The sequence below is a fragment of the Pagrus major genome, chromosome 9 (genome assembly GCF_040436345.1).
Source record: "Pagrus major chromosome 9, Pma_NU_1.0".
In the NCBI taxonomy this organism is placed as follows: domain Eukaryota; kingdom Metazoa; phylum Chordata; class Actinopteri; order Spariformes; family Sparidae; genus Pagrus; species Pagrus major.
The window spans coordinates 26,368,600-26,381,010 of NC_133223.1; the positions used below are offsets into that span (position 1 = coordinate 26,368,600).

The 12,411-nt window shown below is 40.4% G+C and overlaps 1 protein-coding gene across 1 annotated transcript in view; it reads left to right on the forward strand.

Annotated features, from left to right (window-relative positions):
• Window positions 1-12,411, forward strand: part of pard3bb (par-3 family cell polarity regulator beta b) — a 215,910-nt gene that overhangs the window by 202,373 nt on the left and 1,126 nt on the right. Inside the window, exon 24 of the mRNA XM_073473008.1 lies at window positions 11,928-12,143. Coding sequence (XP_073329109.1) covers window positions 11,928-12,143 — 216 coding nt within the window. The remainder of the gene's footprint in view (window positions 1-11,927; window positions 12,144-12,411) is intronic.

Below are 12,411 nucleotides of genomic sequence, written 5' to 3' on the forward strand. Positions count from 1 at the left end.
TTTTCCTGTAGACTGTTCACTGACAAATATATTTAATCATGTTTGACTTTGCACAAAAGATTCAAGATTCATTTAATTGTAACTCTGTAACACAGGGTTGTACAACGAAATATACACTGAAGTGTCCCTTTATGCTACTAGAGAAAAAATATGTTTTATGGTAGAGTGTTTAGGGTGAGTTGAGGAGTCTCACAGCCTGAGGAAAGAAGCTGCTCTGTAGTCTGGTGGTGCGGCACTAGATACTTCTGTATCTTTTGCCCGATGGCAGCAGGGTAAACAGACTGTGGCCGAGGTGGGTGTTACTACACTGATATCACTGATGCTTTGTTGATGGGTACCAATGATGTTCTGGTCGATTTTAATCACCCTGGTTTGTGATGTTTTCAGTCAGGATGCTCTCTATTGCGCCTCTGTAAAAGTTGAGTAAAATGTTTTGTTTTGTTTTATACCAGGGTGGTAATGTGTAATAACCATCATATGTTCTCTGTGATGTTGTTTTCCAGGAACCTTAAACTGTTCAACCTGCTCCACCTCAGCTCTACTGTTGTAGACAGGGGAGTGTGTCTTTGCCTCCTTTTTTTCCAAATCATCTTTGGTTTTGCTGATGTTGAGCAACAGATTGTTCTCTGCACCACTCTGCAAGATTGTGGATTTCCTCCCGATATGAACTCTCATTGTTGATTATAATGCGGCTGATGATGGTGGTGTCGTCTGCATACTTCACATTAGAGTTCTCCTGATGTCTGGGTGCAGTCATGGGTCTACAGTGTGAACAGGAAGGGGGCTGAGCTCACAGCCCTGGGGACCTCCGGTGTTGAGCACTAAAGTAGAGGAAGCGCGACTGCCAATCCATTCTCTCTGGGGTCTGTTTGTGAGGAAGTCCAATAACCAGTTGCAGAGTCTGGTACTGAAGCCCAGAGTGTTTTTGTGAGACATTGTGTTAACTACAGTTTGTATCTGCTTTGGCTGCTGACACTAGGGATTCCTATTTCTATCAAAGTTGGACTCATGCCATCTAATTTGAAAAAGATGATCGTGATAGGTCAACGTCAAGATGCTTTTGATCCGTAGATTTGATGAGTGACAGGCAAATTGAGAGAGAAAATGCAGTGGATGAAGAGTTGCAATTAAATGAGCATCGGTTTTGAAGGACATTTCAAGGTCCAATTTGTAAGATAGTTGATTGTTGAGTTTCATTCGGGCCAGCCACCAAACCAAAACGTCTTTTGACGAATCAGGAAACTCAAGGCATAAGTACTTGAAGAGCCTGTAATGCGACTCAACAATTAACTAATTAGACCTTTGACGCATGATGTCGTCGTACAAAACATGTTTATGAGTTTGTTGATGTGTCAGCTCATCTCTCATGTGTCATGTTGATCAGAATTGTATTTTTTTAAGGAGCTGCCTGCAGTGATTTTTCAGTCTCTACAGTTTTGTTTTTTTTTCTTTTTGGCTGTAGCTTCATTGCTCAGTTTCCAAATGGCATGGCCGTATTATGATGGGATGCGAAACACCACTCCAAATCCCCATTGTTCTGCCCTCTCTGTGTTTCCGCGGCAACAGTCTCCCACCATCTGGAAGGCCCTCATCCCTCAGTTCCTCTCACTTTCCTCTAATGGGTTTCTCCACTGTCTTTCTCCCATCTCATTTTCTTTCTGTACTGTTTCTCTTTTTATTCTGACTTTTTTTTCTTCCTTTTCTTTTTTTTTTTACCTTTTTGTGCTCTGATTTGATTCTCTCTCTTTCTGGCAGTAGCTTTTTCCTCTTACTTTTCACTTAAGTACTTACCATATTACTGTACTCTTTCATTCGCTCTCTAATATCCTTTTTTTATCCTCCTGTGGTCATTTTCATCCCATTCTGGCTTTTTTTCTTTGAACACTTCGGCTGTGTTCTTTAATACGAGCACCCTGTATTATGCACCCTCACACATTCACATTCATACCCTGACACACACACACACACACACACACACACACACACACGCTTACATACACAGGGGAATGTAATCATGTTAGTTTCCTGGACTGGTCAGTTTGTAATTCATGATATCCAGGTGGATTAATCATATTTGACAGAACTTTATTGACAAAGACATATAGGAGCCCCTGAAAGGTGTTTAGTTTCATTGGGACGTGAACTGTATGAGTAAGCATCCAGGACTGTGTGTGCGTGTACGTGCGTGTGCCCGCGTGCACGTTCCTCTAAAGTAGGGCCCATTATTCTCAGCAGATGCTGACCTTCAGCATGCCAGTTCTCTGGAGGGCACCACTTGTTTCTCTGCCTTTTTTCTTCTCCTCTTCTCCATTCTTCCCCCCCTCCCTTCCATTACTTTTCTTTGTTGTCCCTCCCTTCTCATTTTCTGCTCCTTTCTTCCTTCTCCTCCTTTCATGTTTTTCTTCTCTCGGCTCACTCACAAGACATCCATCAGGGAGGCTCCATCTCTCTTACTTGTAGCCCTATTTGTCATTTCTTCTTCTTCAGCTTTCAAATGTAAAACTCGCTCTCTCTTTTTTCCTTCTTCATTTTGCTCCACCTTATTGTCTTCCCTCTCAACTTTTTCCCCATTGTCTCCTTTTTCACTTGACTGTCAGAACCCTGTCAGAATCTTTTTTACTTCTTCAGAGCTTAATGGCTTCCCTGGCTATAGCTGATTTTTTGAAAACCCTTCTGTTTCTTGTCTACATCTCAATGTTAAGAGACAATCCAGGTCTCTCCCTCTCTGCACATGGGCTGTGTCCGAAGCGTTATTATGAGCCCACTGCTTTTCTTGGCAAGGCCCAACTTACTCTACTTGTGAGTGGTTGCTTTCGTTCACTGGGATGTTGAGGTTTAGCCATGGGGAGTTAGACAGGGTATGAATATCAGGGTAAGCTAATCCGATGCTTTCTGACTCATTCTTTACTCCCTATAAAATGTTGAATCAGTATCTTACTCAACAGTTAATTGAGATATCAGACATTAATTATCACAATTTAGCATCAACACTAGCAGCTGTAGAGCCACACAACAGTAATCTTTGTATCCAAAAATGCAGGGCATTTCATTTGAGGAATGTTGGCAGAAAGCATTGATACTGCTGTTTTGCTCCATTTTATTGGCACTATAAATTGGATAGATTTTCAAATAGTAAATGTTTGCACTATGTGATAAATAAGGAGGGATTTTGGACACAGCCCTTGTCTTTTTCCTTCCTCCTCCTCCTCATCCTCCTCCTCCTCTCCTCCTGTCTGGCTCAGCCCTCTGCGGTCACATCTTTTTGTCTCCTGTTTATGCTAACTTCCTATTCTCTTTGCATTCATCTGCCTGCTCTCTGTCCTCTGCTCTTTGGTTGATTTAAGGAATACAGATGAAGATTGTATTCTTTAGTGGGTTGCTCTTTGCCTGGAAACTCATTGTTGGCCTGAAGTCATCAGTAATTATAGCTTTGGCACATAGTCCAAAACACAAAATTAATACAAAAAAGAAAAGAAAAAAAAAAACACAACAAAGGATTGCGTCTTTAAGTTTAAATAATTCCAAATGAAATACCATTGAATTTTTCTGCAAGCTCTTAACCCTACATTCAACCAGTCTCACCAACTATATTTGACTCAAATGTGTGCAGTATTCTGGTTTGTTACCTTTGTGAAGGAGGTTATACCTTCACCTGGGTCCATTTCTTTGTTTGTTGGTTAGTTGGATGGGTGGTTTGTCAGCACGATCACACAAAATCTACTGAACATATTTCCTTGAAACTTCATGGAGGATTGGTGTCAGCCCCTTACAAGTTTAGCCACAAAATACACCTACTGGAGTACTGGAAAATCAGCTGTCTGGGAGCCAAAGTGCTACTGTAGAGTTCAGTGTTTAGATTAACAATAGCAGCACTGTGCTCCTTAATTTGGTTTGGGGAACGTTAGACTCAAGCAACTCCACTCAGACTTGCAGTAGATACTCTTGCTTTTGCTAAACTTATCAGATATTCCTTGTCCTCAAATTCTTTTCTCTTTAAAAGCAAAACAAAAAAAAACGAAATATGAATATTAAAACATAAATCTCACTGTTATGTTGCTTGTCCAAGTATGTTTTTTTTATTCTGCAAAGAACATCCAGTTCGCAGATGTTGGAACAAGCAACATTTTAATGACATTCTTACTTACTAGGCCTTAACCCTGATATACTCAAGGGGCTAGCTTTCTATACCCTGCCAGCTTTTAGCCTTAGTCTTTTTATGTGTTGGTTGCAGCCATCATGAGCATAGTTAAGATCCATTTCTAACAAATCAGCTGGAAACATTTAAAACTCAGCTGGAAACAGTTCCAGAGTTCTCGACCGACACACGCTTTTACATGAACGTTAGGCCACACCAGCTGGCTACGGCTGCTTTTGTTTACTACTGGGTAAAATTACAGGCCCATTGTTTAAAAAAAGTGTGAGAATTTTGAAAGATAAACTTGAAAATGATCATTGTAAATGTGCATAATGTCCATGTGAGGCGCCAAATTGGAGAGCTTGACAGGTGTAGCAGCCGCAACTAGGGGGTACAGGCTCAGCGAATGGTCAGTTGCTGCTGCTGCTTCTCCAGTGAAGTTTATTCTTTCTAAAATATAAATAACCAGTCTAATATAATACTGTAAGACCCCAAAATCCAGCTGAATTTAAGTGTCTTATTAGTGATGTCCATGAAAATGAAACATTAGGTCAGCATTGCCGCAGTTGCAGGTTATCAGGGGTCCAGTCCTCGACCAAATGGTTGTTATCTCTACCAAACGGTGTTGAGGGTTTGAATGTTATGTCTATGTATTTGGATTTGGTATGCCCCCTAATCCTGGTTGATAATACCCTTCCTTAGCCTTTGACCCCACCTTCTAAGTGTTTGGTGGGAACTGATGGAGTATCGTGTGACTTTAGGGGGTCAGGAGTCGAGGGAGGTTTAGTGGTCTCGAACACACACACACACACACACAAGGACCAGTACAAACCACATTGACAGCTGAACCAACAGAATACCATCTCTGACACACACACATGCACTCAGACACACAGTATGTAACCACTTAACCATAAGTAGGAAAACAGCTTAGTGTCTCATTGGCCTTCTCCTAATAAAACAGAAAAGGCTCTCACTGCTGCTTCAGGCGTCAGTCTTAATGACTTGGCTCTGTTCTGTTAAGAGTTGTTTTTTCACTATACTCACAGTTAATACAGTCCCAGATGTCTTATACTGTACCTGAGCAGTGTGGTTTAACTAAGTCAAACAAAGACAACTGCCAATCACTCTGAAATCCTGGTGAACTGCCTGACTGATGTCTCTGGACACCAATGATTTAAGACCATATTTTCAAAGTTATCTTAATCTGTGCCACCACTGTTGTGCATTGCACACAGGGCGTTGTGTACTCATGGTGGCACTGGTGTTTCTGTGTGTGGATATGTCGTACACATAGTAACAATCAATACATGGTAGGAAATTCTTAATTACATCTCAGGATCCCCCCTAAGGATTCGATGATATAATTGGATTTTAAAGCAGCATAAATATGCATATTCATAAGCAACACCCGATTTCCTTGAAACTCATTTCATGTTTTCAGAGGTTGGTTGGCTGGCTGGCTGGTCGGTCGGTCAGTTGGTCGGTCAGTCGGTCAGCTGGTTGGTCAGTTGGTCGGTTGGGTGGGATGGTAGGTTGGTTGGATTATACTGAATGGATTTTCACAAAACGTGGACTGAAAGTGGGTCTCGGCCCAGAATAGACCCCATTACCTTTTGATAACAGGACAGATCCAGGAATGTTTTATTCTCACTTTCTTTAACACTGCAAGATAAGGCATTTTTGACATTTTCATTTCATTCTCAGGGAATAATCTGATAATCTTAAAATTTAGAGTGGTATAGGGCTATTCAGTTTGACATTAGATTAGGCTTGATTGAATTTAAGAGGACTGTTGGGCCTACTGAATGCCAGTCTAGATTTCATATCCATTAATCTGCTGTATATTTTCATGATAAGCTGCTCTATAAAATGTCCCAAAAACAAATAAGAATGCTCATCATAATTTCCCAGAGCCCAAAGTGACCTCTTCAGGTTGCGTCTTTTGTCCAACCAACAGTCCAAAGCCCAACGTCTCTTCATTTACAATCATAAATGACTGACTGGTGTCAGTTAATAGTCTTTTTTAAATATTAATTGACTATTTGTTGCAGCTCTATGAAGACACTTGAACTACTAACTCTTCCATTAGACATGAGTCAGGTCTTCTTTTCATTCCTTGGCGAACTTTGTTTTAACTTTCACCACATGATTTTAATGATGATTATCTTTCATAACTTGTGTTGTAATATCATTTTATGCTCCAATCTGCAGTATATTGATGTACTAAACTTAATTTAATTTCCTAAGCAGTTCAAGGCCAATATTAAATGTAATTTGCAAAATAAAAACCCAAGATGTGACGCAGGTTTCATTTCATTCCCGTAAAGTCTTCCCTTTAACAGACTTTCCTCTGTTTTCCTCCCCATCCTTAGATAGAAGATGAAATATTTATCCACCCTTCATTATTTCTCACTTAAGCTTATATTGCCTCATTGTTTGGACTGTGATGCCTGTGTGATTAAAGCTTCATAATGAAGTATCGCATTAAGAAGATGGAGCTGAGCTAAACTTAGTTTTAACTCGGGGGACATTATACCGCAGCCGCTCCATTTTCACTGCGGCTCGCCAAATGACATTACGACAGCAGTTGTGGAACAATTTGGGCTATTAATCTGTTTTATTACCACGCTGTCAAAATATCGTGACTCTCATTGACAAAGAATCTGACACTGTTGAATGCAATTTGAATATATGAAGTACTCTCCCAAGCTCAAGCCTAAAATCAGTTTTAAATGGATGCCAACACAAGGTGGGCGCTGTGAATACTCATAAAGAAATAACTGAATTAAAGCCGCAGTAGTTTTTCTCCTCGTCTCTTCATATCACTCTTTGCTCTGTCTCTCACCTTCTCTAAGCCTTCCTCCCCTCATCTGGATTTTTTCCTCTCGTCGCATTTGAGGCGGTATTGTTGGTGTTTGTGCGTCAGTGTTTTATTGAGACAATCCATCTGACACGCGGCTGTCATTGGCTCTCAGAGTTTTTTAATGTGTTGTGTCACAATGCCGCGTCTTGTCTCTTTTTCTTAAAGGTATTTGTGTCCCTCTGAGACAGGCCGGGATGATCGATGGCTGTGAATGTGTGTGAGGATGTATGTGTGTGTGTGTTCACACTGGCATAACAGCTGTATCCAGCCCTGTTAGAAAGAGTAAGTGAAAGTGTGTTTATGAGAGAGAGGGGCAGGTGCTGAGGACATATAACGAGTCGTTGTTTCCCCCAAAATCCAGCTGAAATCTCTTAAATACCGGGGAATTAGAAAGGCTCACATTACTCTCAATTACTGTCACACATGGGGAGAAATCTTTCCAATTATCCTTTTCAAATATCTAACCTATGCACTATCTATGTGAAAGAAGTCATCCACGAACAGGTAGTTGGATTTCCCTCCATACTGAGCCGTTTGCTTCTCTGCTTGGGATGTTTTCAATTCTTTCATTTTGCTTTGATTACTCCCTCAATTATGTTAAACTAGTTGTTGCATGTGCCAGGAAGCTGTTCTCATTCATTACATCTGTTTCTCTCTTTCTATCTTTCTCTGTGTTTTTCTCACACACACACACACAGACCATCAGCCTCCTCATTTGGTCTTAACTCCTCTCCAGCTGTGTGCCAATTTGCCTCCTCCAGAGTACGTGGGGTTTGGAAGGGGGTGATTAGGAACTAGCACTGTATTTAAACTAAGGTTTGCACTGTGTGTCTGTGTATGTGTGTGTGTGTGTATGTGTGTCTGTGTGTGTGTGTGCGCCAGTAATGGGTTCCATCCTCATTACCCCATAATCCCCAGCTGCTGTGCAGTGCTGACTGGGTTCCTGGAGGGAGAAATTCCAAACTTGCCACCGGATTTACAGTGAATTCCCTAAAGATCCCCGCTGGATTTCCACTCTGTTTCCAATATGGAAACTCTCAGAAGATTCTAAGGCTACAACTAATGATTATTTTTTTCATTATCGATGAATCTGTCTAGTTCATTTTTTTACTTGACTACAGGATTAATCCTTTTTGTCTGAAAAATGTCCATTGCATTTGCCGAGCCACTTTTGAAACTTTGTTCCGAGGCTTGACGATAATGTTAAATTTTAACTGCAAAAAGGAAATTCAAGATTTGGCTGCAATTATTTTCTCTTTGACTACTTCCATGTGTGATTCTCCTTTTGTTTTCTTTTTTCACTTTTCTTTTTTAGAACATTTCCAGCTTCATCCAGCACCTGTTAAACCCGAACCCTCCAATAAACTGATCTAATAAATTGTTAACATTTCCCATATGTTTTTCCATTCGATCACTGTTTCATTCCCATAAGGCGGTGACAGAGGTTTGGAGATCATATTGAAATCCAAGCACCCCAACCGAGAAGAACAAATTCTTTAGTCAGAGCCACACCAGCTAGTGCAGTAATTTATAACTGTAACCATTGAAAGATCACAGAGTTAAAATAAAAACAGTCATGAAGTGGAATCAAAGTCGGTCTTTTTAGGTGTCTGATCTGCCGAAATGTCTTAGGAGGAATACCAGCCTCTCAATCCTTCATGCTTCTTATCCTCGTCCAAACCAATGAGCAAAATAACTGTTGGCAATGCATGTTTTATGTAAGATATGATGAAACTTAACATTTCTTTATGTCGCAGTTTTACATTTCAGAAAAGATCACGTTTTGGCTTAAAAATACCTGTTGGGTCGCCACAAACATGTCTTAAAATTGCCCCAAGGTCTCCTTAAAGATATCTCGTGGTGTCTCACTTACAAATATTGAAACGTAGCTTTCACAGCTGAAATGTTGAAATAGAGACGTGAACTGCAATCACTGGATTGGCAGCCTTGTCGAGTTTGACTCCTCCACCATTCCCTCCACCTCCTGATATGGAAGTAAGGTCATGGATATGTAATGTACACATGATATGACATGTATAGTAGAAAGGTCAGTATGGTACATACGACACCTAGAAATATGAACGTAATCGTGATTCGCAGAAATGTTAACTGCCAACATTTTATTCTGGTGACTGGGCTGCTTCATCTTGTTTCATTCTTCTTCACTATGTATTTTTATATCTTCTCTCTTCACACATTTATTCTCCTTCCCATCCTTAACGGATCATCATTTCTCTCTATTTACACGTTTGTTACAATTAATTGTCTTTAAATCACAGGTTATAGTTACGTAAAGTTTGTTCACACAAGCTGCTGATGACTCTTAATTAACTGATAACTTTACTGATGGTAACTTTTTCTCACTGCTCCTACACCTCTCTCCCTCTCCTCTTATCTTTGTCTTATCTTCATCTCTCCCTCATACCTCCCCCTACACCTCTCCTTCCCTCCCCTCCTTCCTTTCCATCTTATCTCCCCCTGTCCCCTCTCTGTCATGCCTTCTTCACCTCCCCGTCACCTCTCCACCGCTCTTATCTCTGCCTTGGTGACATTGATGTGGCCGGAGGGGCAAAACGCTGAGTGACGGATTGACCGACTGATATGGGCGCAGGTATACAGAGATGGATAGCAGGCCATGCAGATTGACTGGCAGGCAGACGCGTAGCCATAAACCATCTAAAGAGAGAGACAGAGAGGCAGTCAGACACATGGACAGACGGGGCAGCTGGCAGACTTGACGCGTTGGTAGGCTTTCCAGCCGGAGAGATGCAGACAAAACGGCTGTGGCTATCAAGAAGGGAGACATTTGAGACATGTAGCTGATATATTTACCCAGAGTGACTTACAATAATTGTAGCAGAATAAGTAAAAAAGCGAGAGACAGACAGCAGATAGGTTGACAGATGAGTTGACAGAGAAGCAGAAATGTAATGTGTGTGTGTGTGTGTGTGCACTCACACACACTCTCACAGCAGATATGGAGCCAGGCGGGGCAGCAGCAGACATCCCAAACATGATGGGCATGTAGTTAGTTAGACACTTTCCACTGCTGACCACCCAAATGGACACACACAGGCGTCAGCATGGAGACCACCAGCACGCCATGAGTGTGTGCTCGCTCTCTGCGTGTCTGTCTCCGTGGTCATGTCCATATTAACATTATCTCCAGGCAACAGGCGACAGGTCACCTTTGTGATTGGCTGGAGGCTGCGGAGCCCCACCCACTCAATTATGCATATTAATGATAAGTGTCATTATGACACTCAGTGAGAGTAACGTGAGTCTACTGTGAACACATTTTAACAAGTACATGCTTCAGTCCACATTAGTTTGAAGTGCATTAATATCCTAAATGGTGCAGACTTCATTAATATATGCACACCTCTAACATGCATTAATACAAATACAAAAATATCAATCAGACTATATTTAGCACCGTTCAGACAGATCGAAATGTGATTCAAATGCTTCACAAGTGATTGACAAAAACAAAAATGTATTTAGAGACTAAAGCACACCAAGACAGCGATAAAATATGAGTAGTTCAAATAATAAAAAATAAAGACATTTTAATACAATAAAATTCTGAAATACTACACATAATAATTCTTTTAAATTAAAAAATGTGAATAAAATAAATATAATAATAATAATAATAAACAGTAAAATGTTAATAAAACATAATAATAATAATAATAATCCTTAAAAAGTTTTTTAATAGCACTTATCTAAACCAGCATTAAAAAGTGCTTCACAATAAACACAAAAACACAATAATAAAATACAAAGCAATAAAAGAGAATTAAAACTAATAACAATGGATGATTTAAAACCATAAAAACACCAAAGAATAAAAAGTTAAAATAAGCAATGGGTACATACAAATAGAGACGTGCAAGACTGAGAATAATGTCAAGAATAAAGTATAGTGTAATTAAAAAGAAAAAATAAAACCTAAAAATGTAAACACCTTGATAGGAAAGCCTTTCAATAAAAAAAGGCATTTAAAAGATTAGTATAAACACTAAAAAGAAGGAGTAAGATCCACATTTTAAAACAGAGAAGAAGAAGAGGGAAAACAGAAAGTGAAATGAGTCGGATTGAGAAACGAATGCAGACAGATGAAGAGACAGAAAGACAGAGAGATAAAATGTAATACCTGATAATGTTAGCTATGCGGACGACACATGTTTGTGTACTTGCTATCCACTGGGCACAGGACATCGATATCTATTAACAGGACTGGACTGGATTACCACAGCTGTGTGTGTGTGTGTGTGTGTGTGTGTGTGTGTGTTAACTGAGCCCTAGCCTACTTAAAACTGTCACATGTCACTTATATTCTGCTGCTATGTGATCTTTGGCTGGGATGGGCAGTTGTGTGTGTGTGTGTGTGTGTGTGTGTGTGTGTGTGTGTGTGTGTGTGTGTGTGTGTGTGTGTGTGTGTGTGTGTGTGTGGCTCGTCCTTCTCTTTCTCTCCAATCCACAACAAATAGTTTTGAGCAAGTTCATATATTAATTTAGCGAGCAGTAACAGCATTATATGAAAATAATAGCAAAATGCCTTCAGCTTTATTTTCATTGATCACACAGTATGTGGCGACTAAGTCCCATAGCTGCTACCGGCTGCTAATTGGGCAGAATGATTTAGGTGGGCACCTGGAAAAAGTACACTCAGTCTGTACCAATAATTTATATAATAATGTGTTTCATTTCTTACTTCTAACTACTAACTTCTTATTTCTTAGCTCGGCTTCCTCCCTACTTCCCCTAGTAAACGAGGGGAACATTATACTGAAAGAATAATCAAAAACCTGACCGGACCTGAGTTGAGAATGTCTCCTTTTTGATTGGTCAAAGAACTATAAACTCACTTGCTACATTTCTTCATCATTTCTCTTAAAGTTGTGTCTTTCTGTTCTCCAGGCGAGGTCCGATGGATCCAGCTGACTACCCCATGCAGCCCTGGTCAGGTCATTACCCCGGACCTCCCCAGCCCCCACAGGGGTACCCTCAGTCACCGTCCTACCCAAACCCCAACTCCCAGTCTGGACCACCTTACTCTGGATACCCACCTGGCCAGCCGTACGCACGGCCGGGTGACCCACGGGGCGTCGACCCTGGGTACTACCCCCACCCAAGGTAATGAAATGCGAGGTTGCTTTATGTCACGTGATATATAATGCTGAACGTAGAGTTGTACTCATACGTACGCGTAGTGTGAAAGTAAGGCCTGACTTCTCAACTCTTTATTATTTTATTTTTTTTCATAAAAACTGTGCCCATAATTTTTGAAATTATCTATAAATTCAGCTTGTATTACAATAAAAAGAATCGTTAGTTTCAGCCCTACTGTTAAATCTTTTATGTTTATACTCCTTTTATTATGAAAGAGCACACCTGTCCTTAC